This window comes from Vigna angularis, unplaced genomic scaffold, assembly GCF_016808095.1.
Source record: "Vigna angularis cultivar LongXiaoDou No.4 unplaced genomic scaffold, ASM1680809v1 tig00000386_4, whole genome shotgun sequence".
NCBI classification, from domain to species: domain Eukaryota; kingdom Viridiplantae; phylum Streptophyta; class Magnoliopsida; order Fabales; family Fabaceae; genus Vigna; species Vigna angularis.
Window position 1 is genome coordinate 1 of NW_026294841.1, and position 20,410 is coordinate 20,410.

At 30.9% G+C, this 20,410-nt stretch overlaps 3 protein-coding genes across 3 annotated transcripts; all 3 read left to right on the forward strand.

The window, feature by feature from the left end:
- The first annotated feature begins 273 nt into the window (after positions 1-273).
- On the forward strand, positions 274-950 carry LOC108335497 (geranyl diphosphate phosphohydrolase). The gene has a single exon (XM_052871333.1). It carries the CDS (start codon positions 510-512, stop codon positions 816-818), a length of 309 nt encoding a protein of 102 aa, XP_052727293.1. The 5' UTR covers positions 274-509; the 3' UTR covers positions 819-950.
- A 6,158-nt stretch (positions 951-7,108) lies between these two features.
- Positions 7,109-8,235, forward strand: LOC108335548 (protein MIZU-KUSSEI 1). The gene has a single exon (XM_017571582.2). The coding sequence runs from the start codon at positions 7,263-7,265 to the stop codon at positions 8,034-8,036; it is 774 nt and encodes a 257-aa protein (XP_017427071.1). The 5' UTR covers positions 7,109-7,262; the 3' UTR covers positions 8,037-8,235.
- An 8,154-nt stretch (positions 8,236-16,389) lies between these two features.
- LOC108335022 (uncharacterized) lies at positions 16,390-17,885 on the forward strand. Its single transcript, XM_052871332.1, has 3 exons — positions 16,390-16,905; positions 17,002-17,563; positions 17,851-17,885. Exons 1-3 carry the CDS (start codon positions 16,390-16,392, stop codon positions 17,883-17,885), a joined length of 1,113 nt encoding a protein of 370 aa, XP_052727292.1.
- Positions 17,886-20,410: the final 2,525 nt, after the last annotated feature.

The window sequence follows — 20,410 nt, forward strand, 5'->3', positions numbered from 1 at the left end:
AGTATAATAGTGTTTATATGAATTATACTCAAGAGATTAGAGTGTGTGAAAATGTTAAAGAATGTGTATTATAGTTTTCATTCAGAGTGTTGCTTGTTTTGTGTTTTTACAATATTGTTTGAATTAAAACTTCAGTCAAATTATTTAGATTTTTTATCCTTAAGTTGATCTTATATGTTGTTGCTCAGACATATATATGGTGTTTTTCTGTTGGATAATATTTGTTTAGAAAATAAATTTCATTATTATTTCATATTTTTTAAAATTTTAGGGCTACTCCGATTGTTGTAAAATTCTATACAAGTTTTTTTAAAATGTTATATTATCATTCTTTTTAAAATTACCCTGTATCATTTTAAGTTTTGAACAATCACTTGCACTAGAAATGTCATTGGAATAGTAAAAGGTAGAGTGCAAGTATACATTGAAAATAATATTAAGAAATGTAATTGTAATTTAGTCTGAATGTTTGTATGAAGTTTGAATAAAATGAATGTTCTGGAGAATTGATGTTAAAGTTGGCAGGGGAGAGTTTTGAAGAATGTGCAGCTAGAGAAGTAAAAGAGGAAACAGGATTGGACATAGGGAAGAGTGAGTTTTTAACAGTAACAAACAATGTGATGTTGGAGCAACCAAAAAAGTGTCACTATGTTACGATTTTCATGAGATCAGTGGTGGGGGAAGAGCAAGTGCCACAGAATCTTGAGCCAAACAAGTGTGATGGTTGGGAGTGGTATGATTGGGATCATTTGCCACATCCTTTGTTTGGGCCTCTTGAGAGAATGGTCAAAGGAGGTTTTAACCCCTTTTCTTCCTAATTAAGTTTCTTAATGCTTTTTTCTGAGCTTGATTAGGTAACTATGTCTTTGGGTTAGGTTTTATCTGTTTCTTTTCATGCTTCAACTGGATTTGATCCTATAAATATATTTACAATTCACTATTATTATACATCTCTCAACTCTCCCTTAGGAGTACAAAATATTATTAATATTGGTTTAATGATGGTCCAATTATGGATAATCATACTTTATCTTTAAGTTGATCAACATTAAGGTTAATGTGGTTTGTCTAATGACCGACTAATTTGTTTGGTGATCGGTCAAGTCCATTGATGACTCGCTAGATAATCCGAGATATGGCTGATCGTATGGTTTATGAGTAATCAGACAGTCAAACGGTATCGTTATCTTTTATAGATTTTTGTAGGTATTTGATAAATATTTAATTATTCACTTGTCAAGAAGATGGTGGTAATATGCTATCCATTAATAATTACTTGCAAATTTTATTTGAATATTTTTTGAAAAAAATCAAGAAATCAAAATAAAGTTATTAGTGAAAAAATATTAATAATTGAAAAATCATTTAGAATTTAACTTCATATATTTTTATTTTTTTATTTAGACCAATGAAATTAAAAGAATTTTTAATTTTTTTAATTTATATTTTAGTGTAATTTATTTAAATTTACTTTTTAAAAATAAAATTTATTTACATTAATATTTCAGTATGCAAATTTATTTAAATTTTACTTTAAAATTAATTTTGTTATCTAAATTCATATTTTAAAAAATTATTTTTGAATAATTTTATTTAAAACTAAAAAGTATATATCTATAAATATTTGTCAGAATCTAGATGTATCTACAGATATAAAAAAATTTACAGGTAAAATTTTGCCTACTACACCGGCACTCCTCTTGGAGGCTTCTTGCTCCAGCAAACAAGGCTTGGCGTAGAGACCCCTACACTCGTTTGTTTCTATGTTGCATTGCACCGATTAAAGGGCTTCTTGTCCATAGACCTACGACATGGAAGATCGTTAGGCATGTGGGATGGTTACAAAGTTACAATAAAAACATTTTTACGATATTTACTATTATGTTACCATGCTATACGTGGATTATAATTTATATACAAACTTACTATAAAAATATTTTAGTTTAAATTTTCGAACAGTTCTCGTATTTGTACACAATCTCAAGTAAATTCTCTTATTAAAAACAGTCTCAATTTTATTCTAAATTTTAAAAAATCGTAACGAAAAAGACTTTATTTTTACAAATTTTCAAAATTTAAGATCCAATTGAGACTCTTTTCAATAAACAAATATAATAATCATCTGAGAGTTTAAAACAAATGTTTTTTATATTAGTGAAAGGTCACATATAATTTTATTTTCTTATACAAAAAACAAAAAATAAAATAAAATCAAAACACCTCAAATTTCATAACTCAACTTCTAAAAGATTCTATCCAAGGTTATGATTAAAATACATGAGCAACTTTTGTCCTAATTAATAATACACGTATAATAGGGTAATTCTTTGCACACTCATTCCACAAAATAACATGCAGAAATATCCATAGACCTTTTAGCACCTTATACCTTCATGTACATTATCAAGACCATTAATAAGCTTAAATAGATCATTTCATGGTCAAATTTGTCATTAATATTCACTATACTCATGCTAAGTTAGATTACAACATAGGTAACTACTTCTGACACAAATTGATGAGTGCATGTGTAGGGATGACCTTAATTAATCTTAAACAAATAACATTCTTGTAAAATATAATTTACTTTGAATGTAAATGTTAGAAATCAGAAATTTACTTTCATGTTCTTTCATTTGTTAAATGAGTGCAAATATTAATTTTGTATTGAACATATCAAGCCCAAAAAAGTTAGAGGTGTGGAAGTAAGAAAAGTGAAGGAAAAAGGTAGGATAACAGGTGTAATACTAGCATGGGAGGTGAGACTTAATAATCACTTATAAATTATTCCTCTCACTTATTTCAATGCACCAAAAACACAAGTTCAAATAAAAGATTTTTTTATCGTAAAAATAGATTATAGAAATAGGGTAATAATAAACTAAGGTGGAAAACATTATTCTTTGATGGAATAAAGCATCATCTTCCTTTCTCATGTCAGATTCACTTCATTTGTTACTCAAGAGGAAGTAGGTTTCCGTTAACTTAGAATAATTTTGGAAGTAAAGTAGAGACAGGTAAACGGTTTGCACTAAGCAATATATGAAACACTATTTGTAGTCAATACTAAATGATGTAGCTTACATACAGCATAATGCATAGTCGTAGGAATTGGTTTTTGAGTCAAGGTTTGGTGATCCGTGAGAATGGTCGGTCCCTCACACCAAATAAAACGACCACACATAATCCCTAGTCTTATGTTTCCACTTTCAAATGTCTTTTGACTTTGCACCTCACTCTTTCATCATCAAAATTTCTTAGCAAGAACCACGAGCCAACTTAAAATAATAATAATAATAATAATAACTTTAACTTGATGTTTCTTTTGGACAATGTTGAATTTTTTATACTCAAGTGTCATGGGATCCGATGAACTATCAAATGATTCGCACTAGTAAGATAATAATCGCCCAATATAACCAAAACCCTATTCCCATTCATCTCTTCAGATGCTTCTTTAGATATGATGAAATGAGGTTATAAACTTTCCGATCACATTGTTGCTTTTGGATCGATGAGTTGGAAATTTAACTTCTCCCAAAAGTTTATTATTACTTTAGTATACTTTACTTGTATTACTAATATATGCTAAAGGGAATATTAGGATGAAGAGTATTTTGTATTTTTATTTGAGTTAGGATATTAAAGAATTAATATATTAGTAATAATTCACCGATAACATAAATAAACTTTACTAAGTAAATTAGAAATTATTATATGGGATTGTGTACCAAATTATCTTGAGGTGGAAAATGTGCTATTTGTGGGAGTCAAATTTTTACGTTCGAGGATTGTGTATCAAAATATTGATGAACACCAAAGAAGATTTATCTAGATTTTTCTATACTCAAGTTAAGAACACTTAAAGAAATTATAAAATGAATCGTATTTTCCATAGATCATTATGCATTTATTAGCTTTTTTAAAAAAAAAAAAATTAGACTTCAACTAAGAAATTTGTTCCAATATATTTAATAATTTTACATTGTTTAAGAATAATTTAAATATATATATATATATATATATTAAAGATTTAAAATTCCAAGTCTCAAATCAGACTGTTTCAAATGTGATAATTAATTTCAATAATGTTTTTTCAATGGACTTTAGGTTTAATAAAGAGTAAAAAGCAATTTCAATTTATGATAGGTTTAATAGAAAAAAAAATAGAAAAATGAAATAAATGATAAATATGGTATAGGTAATGCTTAATTAAAGAAAAAAGGAAGAAAATATATAATATTAGTTTTTTTATTTCATGTAAAGAAAAATGTTAATTTCTTTTATTTTATGGATAAAATTAAATATTTTTTAATTGTTTGATATAATAATGATCAAATAGTAGCGACATTATAAGTATATTTAACATATGAAAAAGTTAATATCTTTTTTACTGAGGTTTTAGTTATTAAGTCTCTAAAATATACTGATAAATATAAACTTTGATATATCAAAATATATTAATTTTCTTTTAATATATGATCTTTAGAAACTCAAACTGAAGAGCAATTATAAAGGGCATAGAAAGAAGGAATAGTTTTGATGATCCTAAAATTTAGCCAGTTTTGAGTGTGAAAGGGATGCACAGTACACAGAACACAATGGTGGCTGAAGGCATGCATGTTGCAGAGAGAGAGAGAGAAAAAAAAAAGCTTGAGTGTTGAAATGAATGTTGTGTGGTGGTGGTCCACGGTGGGTATGGTAGGTGTGCCCTCACCTGCTCTCAACACTTTCCAATGCCACTCAGACTATCACCTCCATTCATAAAACAAATCACAATCAAAAACCTTTCTCTTTTATGCATGATACTATAAACAACAATCAACCATCTATTTTTATATATTGCTTTCGAATAAAAAATAAATAACCTTTTATACAAGACTTATTTAATTTATATAAATAAATTATCAGTTTCAAACTTCTAAAATATATTTTATTAATGATTATATAATTTATCAAGATAAATTAGGAAATTATTCTAATCATTTGTTCCTAAGGTACCATTTTAGTTTACTAGAGATTTTTTTTCTTCTAAAAACTGATAAAAGTTAAATTATATTTTATGTTGAGTATATACATTAGAATTTTAATTAGTTAATATTTTAAAATCTTGTCATTTTTTCAAGTTTTTTTTCTCCAAAATTTTCTCTCGTTTTTCCAAGTTGATTCTCGTCATTTTTATGTATTAGATAATGAGTGGAAAAGAAAATCGACTAAAATTTTATTAGAATAAGTTTTTTTTCTTCTTAATCTGAATTGTCTGAAATTTCTCTTTCTTGCTTTGGTGGTATTTAGAGTATTTTATTATACAGGTAATATTAAAATCAAATAGACGAATCTTTATTATACTACGTCCATAATGTAACGATAGTAATTAACAAATACTATATCATTAATTTTATTATGACATGATTAATAATTAATAATAGACAATAAGGAGTGTGGATATACACACATGTACGATCTCCAATAATATTTTCAAGATTTAAAATATATATATATATATATATTTGTTTATTTATTTATTTATGCATAACTTTACCTATTATTCCTAAACTTTGTAATCTTACTACTATTCACTTTCATTATTTATATGATTTTTTATTTACATATTGTATATATCAGTATTTACAATACAACAAATAAATACATAAACATAGGTAAGTTAGTAGAAGTTAAAAGAATATTATACAAAAAATTATAATCATCAACTCAACATTAATAATTCACATTTAGAATTAAATGTCTATTACACAACACAATAGAATTAAATGTCTATCACACAATATAATTGTTTTCGTTCAATCATAACATAAATAGTTGACTATACTTTCAAATATTCGATAACTTACTCTTGTCTCTCAAAAGTTATATCTATAGATTTATATACCAAAACCCAAAATTCATCTCGAGTATGATTAGGAAAAATTTCTTATATTTACGAGGTTCAATCTTTTTTCATATTCTAGATTATAAGAATTTTCTTCAACTTTTACTACAAATATTTTCCTCTACACAAGTTCAATACTAATAAAGTAAAAAAAGTCTCACAATAGAATCAATGAGGTCTAAAAGATTTGAAAGAAGGGCTCGCCAGTGAAATTTTAAAATATATTTACATTAGATTGAGTAGTAAAAGAGACACTAAAGTCTAAGGTAAAATGTCTCTTCTACATCTAATTATTATAAATATAACGTAAATATTATTTACTTATTTTCAAGTATTCCACCACACATTATTTACATGTGTTAAGTCCAAACTAACTAAAAAAGAGATGAACTTACTTTGATTCAAATTCTAATTAGAAATGATTATTATTCTTTATATTATGATTCGTATAATGCTCTCTAATCTTCAAATAAATAAACAAATTCAAATCTAAAAAAATTTCAAAAAAATAAAAAATATATTTAAAAACATATAAATTTTATAAAATAAAACTCAATTAACTAAATATTTATTTATAACTTCGAGTCTAATAAATTATTCAAGTTCCACTCATATCATTTAATTATCTTGTCTATATATTGCATCTATCCATTTAGTACACTTCTATTATTTACTTTCACTATTCTTAAGTGTTTTTTAATCTTATAAAGACTAAGTTGAAGAGAGATTTTCTCATTGTACATTTTCGTTATATATATATATATAACATGAATTTCATTTTATATCTCATATTCTTATTTTAATATATGAAATTATGGATTTTTTTAAATAAAAGTAGTGCAACAGCTATAACATCAAATATATTATTTTAATTTTTAATTACTACTATATATTAGTTTTTGTTTAATATTTCTCTTTTAAAAATTAATATATAATCAATACTTATTAAAAGTAAGATATGTTGAATTAAAAAAAATAGTTTTAACAAAAATACGATTATACGATAGCTGCACCGACTAAAAAAATCATGTTGGAGCATTTCAATAACTCTTTGATTTTACAAAAGAATATTAAAATAATATCTTCATTAATAAAATATAATTAATATTGTTGTCTATTTTAACTAAATCATATTTTTACTGTCGTTTGACACTCTTCTGTCTCTCTCAAAATCTCAAATTCCTTGTTCCCAACAGCAAGGACAGGTAGGTTGAGGCTGCTTACCTTCCTTTTGTCAGAATCCTTTGCCTGTCCTTTGTATCACAAACCCTGACAAAAAGCCACACATTCAAACGATAAATCGCACACACAACCTTCGACAACATTGCTCCCATTCTTCAACCCAAATCTCTCTCTCTCTCTCTCTGCTCAAATGAAAACCATTATGGCAGCCAAATTTCCTCATGACTCTTCCTTCTCCTTCTCAAGGAGATATTTCCATTGGAAGAAGAAAGCATTGGACGAAGAAGATGATGATAACGAGGAAGAAATACTCAACTTCTCAACTTCATCCTCACACTTCCTAGACGAGAAACAACAAGATTACAACCACCCACTTCAAATGTCATCACAACATGCTACAGTGACCACCGAACACAAGAAAAAACCCAACCTTTCCAAGTTGAAGTCAGCCCTCACAGTCTTCACCAAGCGTACCCAGCTGGGTACGCGCGTGGTGGGAACGCTCTTTGGGCACCGGCGCGGCCACGTGCACTTCGCCATCCAAGAAGACCCGAAGGCGGGACCCGCGTTCCTGATCCAACTGGCGACACCGACAAGTGTGTTGGTCCGTGAAATGGCGTCGGGGCTGGTGAGAATCGCGTTGGAGTGCGAGAAAAAGAAGAGCGAAAAGAGTAACAGGTTGCTGGAGGAAGGTGTGTGGAGGACGTACTGCAACGGGAGGAAGTGCGGGTACGCGAGCAGACGCGAGTGTGGGCCTGAGGAGTGGAAGATACTGAAGGCGGTGGAGCCCATATCGATGGGAGCAGGGGTTTTGCCGTTGGAGGGTTGTGAAGAAGGTGAGGTTATGTACATGAGAGCAAGGTATGAGAGGGTGGTCGGTTCAAGAGATTCTGAGGCTTTCTACATGATGAACCCTGATGGTGTTGGCGGTCCTGAACTCAGCATTTACTTTATCAGAGTTTAACACTAAACTTCATATTCATACAAATTGTTTATGTTGTTTTTTATCATCACCATGATTATGATCAACATCACTGTCTTTGGCTTTCTTCTGTATCAAGTTCTTTATAAGTATAAACTTTGCTAAATCATGAAATGTATTCTATTTATACTAGTTTAATGGATTCTTATAGATGGAATTGAAGTCTCTTAATCTTACTCAATGATGGATGGTATTTAAGTCTTTTTCTATTAATATGCGGGTGCAGTTAGTAACTGTGTCGTGCATAAAGTAATAGTTACTGGAATTTCATAACACACATACATTGAGGGAAGGAAAACTGAAGGTTAGATTAGAAATGAAGCCTCGGATTTATGCATGATAGGAGCCCATGTTATTAAAAGAGCTTTCCTTTTTCTTTTGCATACGCATGTTTTAATACCAAGCTGAAATGGACACATCTAAATCCTAGAGTTTCTCTTCATGTACTACCTTAATTTCTTCTCCTACCTTTGCGATATAAAAAAAACTATATATTTGGCATAAGATTTTCAAATTACTATCATTCAAATATATTTTGAATTACATAATTTAAAATAATTATATTTTAAATTAAATAATATGAAATAGTATTTCAAAGTATATAATTTAAAATTATATATTTTATTTTAAATTATCAAATTCATAATATTATTTCAGATCATGTAATTAACAATCACATTTTGGATTTCGTAATTTTATTGTAGATTATAAAATCTAGAATTATATTTCGAATTATGTAAACATTTAGAGTTATATATTCAAAATATATTTTAAATATATAATGATAAAGACTTTGGAGATAAGAGAAGAAAATATTGAGGAAGAAATATGAAAACTTGTGTAACAAATTAACTTTTACTAGTTTGGCTGAGCAACTCAATTCTTAGTCCTTTTTTATACTTACTTACACCTTATTGTTCGGGGGAATTAGTCTCTTAGTGTCATTCATGAACCGATCTTAGTGTCATTTATGAACCGATGAATGTATGCTACGAGACCTTTTAAGTTAGGAATTAGAATTTCTTTAATCTTTTTAGCCTTCTCGGCCAATTTGTTCCTCAGTCTGTGGAACATGTCCTCATCAATCTCCATCTTGGTAGTATGTTGGGCCATGTAGCTTGCAAGCACTACAAAATTTTCATATTAGCTAAAAAATGTTCAAGTTACCAATTGCTTTATATGTACCACACATGTTAGTAACTGACTTAGGAGACAAGTAAACTTTAACGATGTTTTTGACAAGTAACTTATAAAGGAGTTGTTTAAAGATCCTAATAATCCTTTGATCTTTCTCAAAACTTATGTCATTCGACCATTCCTTATATCTAAGAGGGCTATTCGTCCAATGGAAGAGAAATTTTGGATTATCATTTTCATCATAAAAATGCAATCGACGAGCCGAGTTCACCACTACCCTAAAGAATCTATTCTTGAACCTCTTAAAAATATTAGGAATAGACACCCAACAAACATGTACTCGACCTATTCACCAAAGATAGTCATGTGAAGAATACTACACAACAAAGACTGAGTGAAACTCAGTCGAGATTACAGTAACAGGTGGTTATTGGGTGGACAAGGACAATCAGGAGTGGGTTAAACTCAGCTAGGCAGTGTACTAGTGGATACTAGGATTGTCTAAGGATACCAAGAGTGGTGAATAATACTATACAACCAGGAGTGGGTGAAACTCACTCGAGGTCACAATAACAGGTGGTTACTGGATAGAAAGGGATAACTAGGAGTGGGTTAAACTCAACTATGCAGCGTATCAATGGATATCAAGATCGTCTAAGGATACTAGAAGTGGTGAATAATACTACACAACCAGGAGTGAGTTAAACTCAGTCAAGGTCACAGTAACGAGTGATTATTATTGGGCAACGACAACAAGGAGTGGGTTAAACTAAACTAGATGGTGTGTCAGGCAGACACTAGGAGCGTCTAGGGATACCAGGAGTGGTGAAAAATACTGCACAACCAAGAGTGGGTGAAATTCAACTAGTCAGAGTAACAATGATTACTTAGTGTGACTAGGGATACCAAAAGTGGATAGAATACTTAAATATACTTAATTGAATATTTAATGAAACCGTCTAAGTTAACTTAGAGGAGAAATGGACATAGCTCTAACGAGTGAACCAGTATAAAAATTGTTTGTCTAGCTTATCTCATAAACGATTAGTTCTTAAAGAAAACAATTTCCTGACTCACAAGTCTTCAACAAGTGTCACCATCCCTAGAGAGCTACTTCTTACTAAACTCCTTAAGAATGAGTTTAGGTTGGTGTTATAAACGAACTTAACAGAACAACATTACCATCCCACAAGTATAGTTAATAGCACGATCAGATTTATAGTCGTAAAAGGAGTTACAAAAATACTATTCAACCCCCCCACCCTCCTCCCCTTCTAGTGTTTTCCCGCAACTTCATGAAGGAGACTGTGTGCATGTGTATTATATTCGACACAATGCACAAAATTTCACTTGAAGATTTAAGAATACAACTTTGAAAAGGGACCTTTTGAACTTGGGTAACTACTTAAATTTATAAATTTTTAATCAATTATTTGTCGTGTTCATTATTCTTTGTCAAACTTAATCATTAATATTTTGTTAATTATATTTGTAGGATACACAATGACTAAGCCACGATGTAACTATTATTACAATATCATTAAGGAAGCTAATCCAGAAGCAACAACTTGGATTAACCAAATTCCAATACAATAGTTCACACTTGCGTATGATGAAGGCAAAAGACGGGGTCACCTAATAACAAATCTAGCTGAAGCAATCAATCCAATCTTAAAGAAGACAAGAAATTTAACAATCTCTTCCACAGTATTAGCCATATACATCAGATGCAACACGTTTTTCACATAAAGAGGGAAGCAAATAAGTGCAATGATAAGTGTTGGTCATGTGTATAATGAAAATTCCACCAAGGTCCTATAGGATGCTGATTCAAAATCAAACACCCACAGGGTGCTTGAATTTGATATAAATACAACAAGATTCAGAATGGAGGAGATGTTAAACCCAAGATAAATAGGTTATGCGGGAAAATTTGTTGTCAATTTGGATGAACGGTGGTGTGACTGTGGCATGTTTAAAAAATTTCATCTATCGTGTTCAAATGTCTTAGTAACTTGCAAACATACTCATCACGACTTCAACATGTACATTAGTTCCCACTGTAGGTTGGATGTCGTCATCAAAATGTATGTATGATCATATGTTTGGCAAGCTAAGACATAAAAAATATTGGCCACCATACCAAAGCCAAATTTGGCCTCATCCAGCCATAAGAAGGAACGCAAAGGGTCGACCAAAATCATCTACAATCAAGATTGAGATGGACATCAGAAAAAGAGGACACCTACGAAAATGTTAATATTGTCAAATCTCATACCACACAAGAAATCATTGTCCTCATAATCCTGACATTAGACGATCCACACATTCCACCATTAACTTTAATTATTCAACCTTTATTTTATCTTTCATTTACTCAATAAAACTTCTATTCGCTTATACCTTTTCAATTTAATTAAGTTTCTCTAAATAACTTGATAACAAAATTTCATAAAAATATTTTAATATTCAAATTTTTAGTTCACTTTAACTAAATAATTCATCTTTATGTACAAAACAATGTCTCATACAATCCATAAAAAATAAATCAATTAAATTATTAAATCATATGGTTTTACATTTTCTACTTTTATTATCTAAAAAAATTACAAAATTTAAAAAGTATGAGTATAATGTTTTATCCATATTTTATTGTTTAATAATTTAGAAACAAATAAAAACACATTTAGGTGTAATTATAACAGAAAAAAAATACATTTAGGTATAATTACAAATCAATTATAAAAGAAAAAAAAGGAAAACAATGTTTATTTAAAAAATAATTATAATTGAATAATTTTTTTCTTTTATAATAAATTCTAACTAAATCAATTGTACCTTCATTTTTAATTTATAATTTTTAATAACCTATACATTGAAATTAGTTTCGCTAATTTTAAATAAAACTAGAAATCAATACATTAAACTACACTTAAATGTTTTGTATTTCTTAATTAATTTATTTTTCATCTCATTTTGTTTAATATTTAAAAATAATTAATTATACATTCTAAAAATTATATTATATATAATTAATTCAATAAACACGTAAATCTTTTTAAATTTATAATTTAATAATACTGAAATTTTAACTAAATATTATAGTTTTATATATAATTTCTCTTTTTAGTCTTTTCCTTTTTTTTATAAAATAAATGAAAAAACTAATTAATAAATCGAGCTACAGTAAAAGTGTGGTATGGTAGTAAATATCTGGTACAGTATTAGTAATATCTGGTACTGCTGAAAAAAAAAATCTCCACATTCCTATACATGTGACAACAATGTTTTCTATGTACAGTGTGTAATTCAGAGTAACTAAGAGCAAAAATATATGAGAGCCTTTAAGAGCAAAAATATTTGAGAGTCTTTGGGCTTTTGAAGGGATTTGAGGGGATTTGAGAGAATTTGAAGATAAATTTTATCGTTTATTTGAGTGAATTTGGAGGTAAATGAGAGTGAATTTAGAAATAAAATTTGTGAGAATTAGTATAGAATTGTATTGACGTGACAAATTAAAAAATTTTATTTTCAAATTCACTCTCATTTACCTCCAAATTCACTCAAATAAACGATAAAAAAATTTATTTTCAAATCCTCTCAAATTCCCCCAAATCCACTCCCTCAGATCCCCTCAAAAGAACAAAGCCTTAAAGATCTGGTTTCTGGGGAGCTTGAAACGAAAAAGTCCAGAAGAAAGGGATCATAGAAGAAAAGGATGATAGAAGAAAAAGTGGAAAAATTGAAGAAAATGAAGGAAGTCCTATGTATATATATGTATGTAGTTAAGTATTAGGTGTTGAATCCAGCACTGAGTTGTGCCTCTTTGAAGGAGCTGAAGGAGGTACTGGTCCTTTGGGGAAGAAGTTGAAAACCATGGTGTGGTATGGAAGATCACCTTGTTGATTTGTATGGTGTCTTTGATTAAGCTTCATGGTTTGGCCTGCTCTTATTGCATCGGAAGAACCAAGAAGTAGCAAGTAGAGAAAGAGAAGAAGAAGAAGAAGAGATAGGGTTTTGCATGGAAGATGCAAGGCCATGTTTGGTTGGTTGGAGGTGTTTGATTGAGGAGAAGGAGAGTTTTGAGAGAAGTTGAATTTTGAAGTTGGTAGGAAGAAGGGGGTTTTTATATCTGTTTGTGGTTGCATGGGGAACATGGAAATAGTTAGGCAAATCGAATGGTGAAGAGTGGAATTTTTTAACAAGAGAACTGAGCTACACGCTATTGCATGTCAACGCAACCTTCATCAAAAAATAATGCTTTTTATAACACTATTTGCCGCCGGCTACGCTTGATATTGGACTTACAATACCAATTTTTCACACTTTGGCTGCACGCAAATTTCTTATGTTTAGCTCCACCAAATTTCTTTTGAAAGATATATCATTTTATGTGTTGCAATGATTTTTTGAGATCACCTTGTAAGAAAAGTCATCATGAGTTAAATTTTAGTTAATTCATGCTAATTAAGAGTGTTTATGAATGTTAATTAGAAGTTTAGAACTATAGAACGTAACTTGATGAATTTTGTTCTTATCCAAAGTTTCTAATTGTATGGTGTGCGCATGGTTGAAGTTTTTTTTTCTCTCTCTTCTTTCCTTTTGGTATTGTGATGAGATCTTAAATCTAGTTTCACACGGAGGAAATTTTGGATTTTAGTACGGCAAGTATGGCTTTATAAAAGGTAGGGTGTGATGAATTTGTTTGAAGAGTGCAATATAATTTGATCCCACTATGTGAAAAAATAATAATGGATAAAATGGGTGTAATAATGGAACAAAGCCAAATCTGTAGAAGCCTATCTCCATTTGCAACTCAATGGGTGCAAAAATCTCCTCTTTTGGTATGATGGAAAAGCCTTTTCATGAGTGAATGCCATTAATTATTGGCATTTTTGTCGTGGGCGAAAAGGAAAGAACTCAAAAAAAAAAATGTACTTTACAATGCTGTGTGTTGGCTGTTCATGATTTGCCAATTTCTCACTATAGTTATGGCTTCATTATTGGGGGTATTTGTTTGTTGGAGAAATTAAATTAGTAAGGTGTTATTTGGAGTTTCGAATTTTTTTGTTATGCTTTTATTTTTAAAAATGTTTCGAAGAGTAAAAGAAAAATATTTAAACTATTTTTAACTTCAACTTCTAGATTATGTGAAATTAGTGAGAATACAGAAAAATAATAAATATTTATTGAGAATAGAGAAATGGAAGATTTAAGGTCAATTTGGTTTATTTGTTGAATATGACTCCAATTATTTTTCTGGTATCTTTGCGTGAGACGCTCTTATAAGGAAAGACGCAATTTTTGGGGTCCACTATTATTGTGCATTAGTCTTCTTGACACTGATATTATAAATATTAATATCAGAATCTAACTCTATAATGTTTCAATCTATAACACAATGCATCAATTATCTTATGACATTCTTCAAGTGCGCGATAAAAAGGTAGCTTTAAAAACTATCACTTTTTATAAAACTCTTTTAAATATTTATTCACACATTATTTATCTAACTATAGTTAAAGAAATTAATTAAAGGTATAAAGAGAAACAAGAGTTTCTATTATCTCTAACTACCATTATTTCATTCTTATTTTATTTTTTCTAATACAAGTATAAATAAAAATATTTTTTAATTTTAATACATTATATATATTTGACATCTTCAAAATTTAAGTACATTTACAAAATCATATTTATAGTCTCAAAATATTTGCTAAAAATCTATGATTGTAGATAAGCAATCATAATCTCGAACAAATTCAAGAGTACATCTTTTATGTATTATTGTCTTGAAATGGCAATAATTCAAACATTAAAATACACATTATTTGTATTCGTAGCTACTTAGAATTAGGTAAGTGTCTACATTCGCGGGACCAGAAATTTTATTTTGGATGCCGAGGATTGGTTTTTCTTTTGTTTAAAATTTGGTCAAATAAAACATATTCATTAAACAGAAATCATCAGAATTTAAAATGATGTTTCAACTATGTGGGGTTGTGTGTGATCTCACTCACCAGAAAATGAACTACTTTTGTTTTTTCTCTTCCCCATTTTATTTAAGTACAAGTAACCTAACTTGAATTTTAATTCCATACTCAAGTACGGATATTCATGTACAACTTTGACTATTAATTAGTGTTACTGTTGTGCAATTTAGCCTTAATATTATTAAAATTTAAAAGTGTGTAAATAATTAATTGTTATTATTAAAATTTAAAGGTGATTGAAAATGATGACTCATTTTTCCCATCTAGGAGGTTATATTTAATTGAGTCGTGATTTTCACTATTGGGGCTTACCACTTGGGTGAGTCATAGGCTTAATAAACGATGATTATGTGCTTTGATGAGTCAATTGGATAGACCCCTAAGCTAGTATTTGAGCAAACATTCCTAGTAATAGGACACATATTATATGGACTGTTTCATGTTCTACTATTTCATATGTTCAAACAAAGGAATAGAAATCAATTCTAGATGTGAACTTCCATTATAACTTACAATAACTCTAAAAACTGTTATACTGTATAACTCATTCCTAACATTGTGTAGACATTTGATAAACTTCTACTCATATATTTAGAAATGGAAGGAAGCATATATTAAATTTCATTCTATCAATATATAAATAATATAAAAAACTGCTACTATTACAAATATTTTTTTAATAAAAACTCATGTTAATTATGTGATATATAGTTTGCACTTATTTCACTGTGCAAGCATGTGTTGATTTTGGTGGTTAATATATTGAAGAAGTTTTGTTGAATAATTTAGAGGATACATACGATGTGGTCAAGAAGTGATATCAATCGTTGTAACGTGCAATTTGCTCTCTAGGAGCTTGGGTTGGGTGGGAAATAGTCACATAAGAGAGAGTTCAAATAAGGGGTTTTCAAACGATTGCATTCCATCTGCAACTTCTACTTTTTCTAACATTTCACATGACAAAAACTGTTGGAAGTCCCACATCGACTAGAGATAAGGCTAAATTATAATATATAAGTGAGGTTCAAACCTCACCTTACAAGCCGGTTTTGTGAGGTTGAGTTAGGCTTGAAACCCACTTTCTAACATGGTATCAGAAGAAAATTAATTTTTTATCACGTTCTTCCGCAACCAATTCTTTTCCTGTCCAGATCTTCATTTTCTACCTTTCGTTCTTGGTTTTTCTGCCTTTTTCTTCTCCTTTTATGGCTACTCCCTCTGTTACTCTCGCATCGTTGCAAGATACAACACATGACTATTACATTCATCCTAATGAGAATCCTTCATTGGTGCTTGTTTCTCCGATTCTTGAAGGTCACAATTATCATGGATGGGCTCGCTCGATGTCTATGGCACTACAAATGAAGAATAAATTTGGCTTTGTTGATGGTTCCATTCCTTGTCCAGCTGGTACAGATCCAATGGTTCAAGCATGGAAGCGTTGCAATAATCTAGTTTTGTCTTGGATCAATCATTCTGTTTCTCATGAGATTGCTATAAGTATTATTTGGATTGACTCTGTTGCTACGGCATGGAAGGATCTCAAAGATCGTTTCTCCCAAGGTGATTCTGTTCGAATTTCACAATTGCATCAAGATCTTTATTCAATGCATCAATCTGATCTAAGTGTTACTGCATATTACACTAAAATGAAGATTCTCTGGGATGAACTTTGCAATTTTCGCCCTATTCCTGAATACCAATCTTCTGCTTCTTGTTGTGTTGTTTCTAAGACAATGAAGGAATATCGTGAAAATGATTGTGTTCTTTGTTTTCTTAGAGGTTTGAATGATAATTACTCTGTTGTTCGCTCTCAGATCCTTCTCATGGATCCCTTGCCTTCTTTACCCAAAATTTTTTCGATGATAATTCAACATGAGCGACAATTACAATCAGGAATTCTTTCTCAACCTCCAGTCATGGCGTCACAAGTTTCTCAATCTAAACCTTCTTTTTCTACCTTCAATGGCAGAGGTAAACTCTCTCCTGCCAATGATTATGGCCGGGGAAGATCTTCATATCAAGGTTCTCAGGCTCGTTATCAAGGTTCTCAGGCTCATTCCTCAGGGGGAAGGTTTGGTGCACCTCGACAATGCACTCACTGTGGCAGGACAAACCACACCATTGATACTTGCTTTTTAATACATGGATTACCACCTGATCTCAAATCCAAAAGAGTCCACAATGTTACAACAGATTCTTCTACAGTAGTTCCTTCTTATAATAATTCTCCGGCACAGTCACATTCCGCAATTTTGGGACTTTCTCAAGAGCAAATTCATGGTTTATTGGCACTTCTTCCTCAATCTAATCCCACAATCCCACATTCTACTAATCTAGTGAGCTCTCATAATGCTTCCACTTCTTCCCAGGCTCAAGGTAATATCTATTCCAAATGGATTCTAGACACAGGTGCTACTGATCATATATCTAATTCTTTGTCTCATTTTATTTCTTATCATAGAATCTCACCAATTACAGTATCACTACCCAACAAGAACTCTTCATTTGCTCATTTTTCTGGCACTGTTTCACTTAGCCCACACCTTACTTTACATAATGTCTTGTTTATTCCTAATTTTTCTGTCAATCTTATTTCGGTCACAAAGTTAACTAAATCTTTATCTTGTAAACTTAACATTTCTGAATTTTCCTGTGAAATACAGGACAAGTCAACCCTGCAGATGATTGGCAAAGCTGAAGAAAGAGATGGCTTGTATGTCATGATAGTTCCTGCACCCACACCCATTGGTTCACCAGCTGCTATTACTTCTGAGAATTCTATTGCTTGTTCTACAATAAGACATAACTCTATAGATATTTGGCACTATAGACTAGGGCATCCTTCTTTTTCTTGTTATACCAAATTACGCAACATGTATGCCACTTTACCCAATACAAAATACACGCATTGTGATGCTTGTCATTATTCTAAGCAAAGAAAATTACCTTTTCAATTAAGTACTACTGTTTCAAAAGCTCCTTTTGATTTAATTCATGTTGATATTTGGGGGCCCTATAGTACTTCTTCTGTTGATGGTTTCAAATATTTCTTAACTATAGTGGATGATATGTCTAGATACACATGGATTAAATTAATGACAAGTAAATCAGATACAAGATCACAACTTATTGGCTTTGTTTCTTATATAAAAACACAATTTGGCATTGATGTAAAAGCTGTTAGATCAGATAATGGTAATGAGTTTGCAATGACAGATTTTTATAGACAAAAAGGGATACAACATCAATTATCATGTGTTGAAACACCTCAACAAAATGGAGTCGTTGAGAGAAAACATCAACACATTCTCAATGTTGCTAGATCTTTAATGTTTCAATCCCATTTGCCCATAATTTTCTGGTCTTTTGCTGTTCGTTATGCTGTGCAACTCATTAATATTTTACCTTCCAAAGTTTTGACATATTTTTCTCCATCTCAGCTGTTACACAATGTTAAACCTGACATTACTTACTTACGAGTTTTTGGCTCACTTTGCTATGCTTCAACTCTTCAAACTCATAGAACAAAATTTCAACCTCGTGCAAGAAAATGTGTTTTACTGGGTTTTAAAACAGGAGTGAAAGGCTACCTTTTGTTAGATTTCAATTCTAGGGAAATTTTTCTATCAAGGAATGTAGTATTTTATGAAAATATATTTCCTTTTCTTACTAGTGACAAGCACTCACCTATTAATACACAAAATTCCTTGGATTTTGTCACCAAAATTATTTCACCTCCATCACCTCTTTTCTCAGAAGTTACTGATCAACCCTCTTTACCACTTACATCTCCTCCTTCTATTGTTTCCGACCCTGTTATTTTCTCTTCTCAGCCTGTTTCTGTTGAACCTGTCACTGCTACTCCACAAAGGAAATCAATTAGGCCAAAACATACACCATCTTATCTGCAGGACTATCATTGCAACATGTCATCTACTTCTTCCGCCACTCAGTCATCCACAGGTACCTTATATCCTATCTCTTCATATCTATCATATGATGCATTATCATCTCTTCATAAATCATATGTCCTTAATCTTTCCCAAGTTAGTGAACCTAAAACCTATAACCAAGCCATCAAACATGATTGTTGGAGAAATGCCATGGATCAAGAAATTGCAGCTTTAGAAAATACCAAAACTTGGGTTTTGACTGATCTACCTAATGGAAAGCAACCTATCGGATGTAAATGGGTATACAAAATAAAGAGGCATGCTGATGGGAGTATTGAACGATACAAGGCAAGGCTTGTAGCCAAAGGCTACACACAACAACAAGGTTTAGATTACTTTGAGACTTTTTCACCTGTTGTCAAACTCACAACAGTAAGATTGGTTCTAGCTTTAGCAGCTTCCAAACATTGGTATTTACATCAACTAGATGTAACTAATGCCTTTTTACATGGGGATCTAGATGAAGAAGTATACATGTCTCTTCCTCTTGGTTATAAATCTGAAAAACCAGGACAAGTTTGCAAGTTGTTGAAGTCTTTATATGGACTCAAACAAGCCTCTAGACAATGGAATTACAAGTTGACAACTACTTTACTTTCTTTGGGCTACACACAATCAAAATCAGATTATTCACTCCACCCAATTTCTACTATCACGCACGAGATGTCTATACCTCGGCGTGAAAGGGGTGTGTTGGAAGTCCCACATCGACTAGAGATAAGGCCAAATGATAATATATAAGTGAGGTGCAAACCTCACCTTGCAAGCCGGTTTTGTGGGGATGAGTTAGGCATAAACTCACTTTCTAATATGGTATTAGAGCCATGGTTAGAGCCTATCCTAGCGAGTTCTAAGTGGGCATTCTATTCTTCTCTTCCACCCACAATCGGGTCGCTATCGGACCACCCAATTTCTACTATCACGCACGAGATGTTTATACCTCGGCGTGAAGGGGGTGTGTTGGAAGTCCCACATCGACTAGAGATAAGGCTAAATTATAATATATAAGTGAGGTTCAAACCTCACCTTACAAGCCGGTTTTGTGGGGTTGAGTTAGGCTTGAAACCCACTTTCTAACAAAAACCTCAAATGCTTTGCCTCTACCCTTCTAATTTCTTATCACAACATAAACTTACACGTTTACATTTTCAAATTCTGTATCTTTTATATGTTAACTTTTTAACATAACACACATCACAACATGCAAATCGTCATATATTGAACTATTTTCGTACGTAAATTGTGTAGTGATGTTTAGAATGTCACTTTC

Bases quoted from the DNA above. Each gene is read 5' to 3' on its own strand.
- LOC108335497 (XM_052871333.1), top strand. From the start codon at position 510: ATGTTAAAGTTGGCAGGGGAGAGTTTTGAAGAATGTGCAGCTAGAGAA.
- LOC108335548 (XM_017571582.2), top strand. From the start codon at position 7,263: ATGAAAACCATTATGGCAGCCAAATTTCCTCATGACTCTTCCTTCTCC.
- LOC108335022 (XM_052871332.1), top strand. From the start codon at position 16,390: ATGGCTACTCCCTCTGTTACTCTCGCATCGTTGCAAGATACAACACAT. The intron at 16,906-17,001 runs GTTGTTTCTAAG...GTTCGCTCTCAG, and splicing joins AATCTTCTGCTTCTTGTTGT to ATCCTTCTCATGGATCCCTT. The intron at 17,564-17,850 runs GTAATATCTATT...TGTGAAATACAG, and splicing joins CACTTCTTCCCAGGCTCAAG to GACAAGTCAACCCTGCAGAT.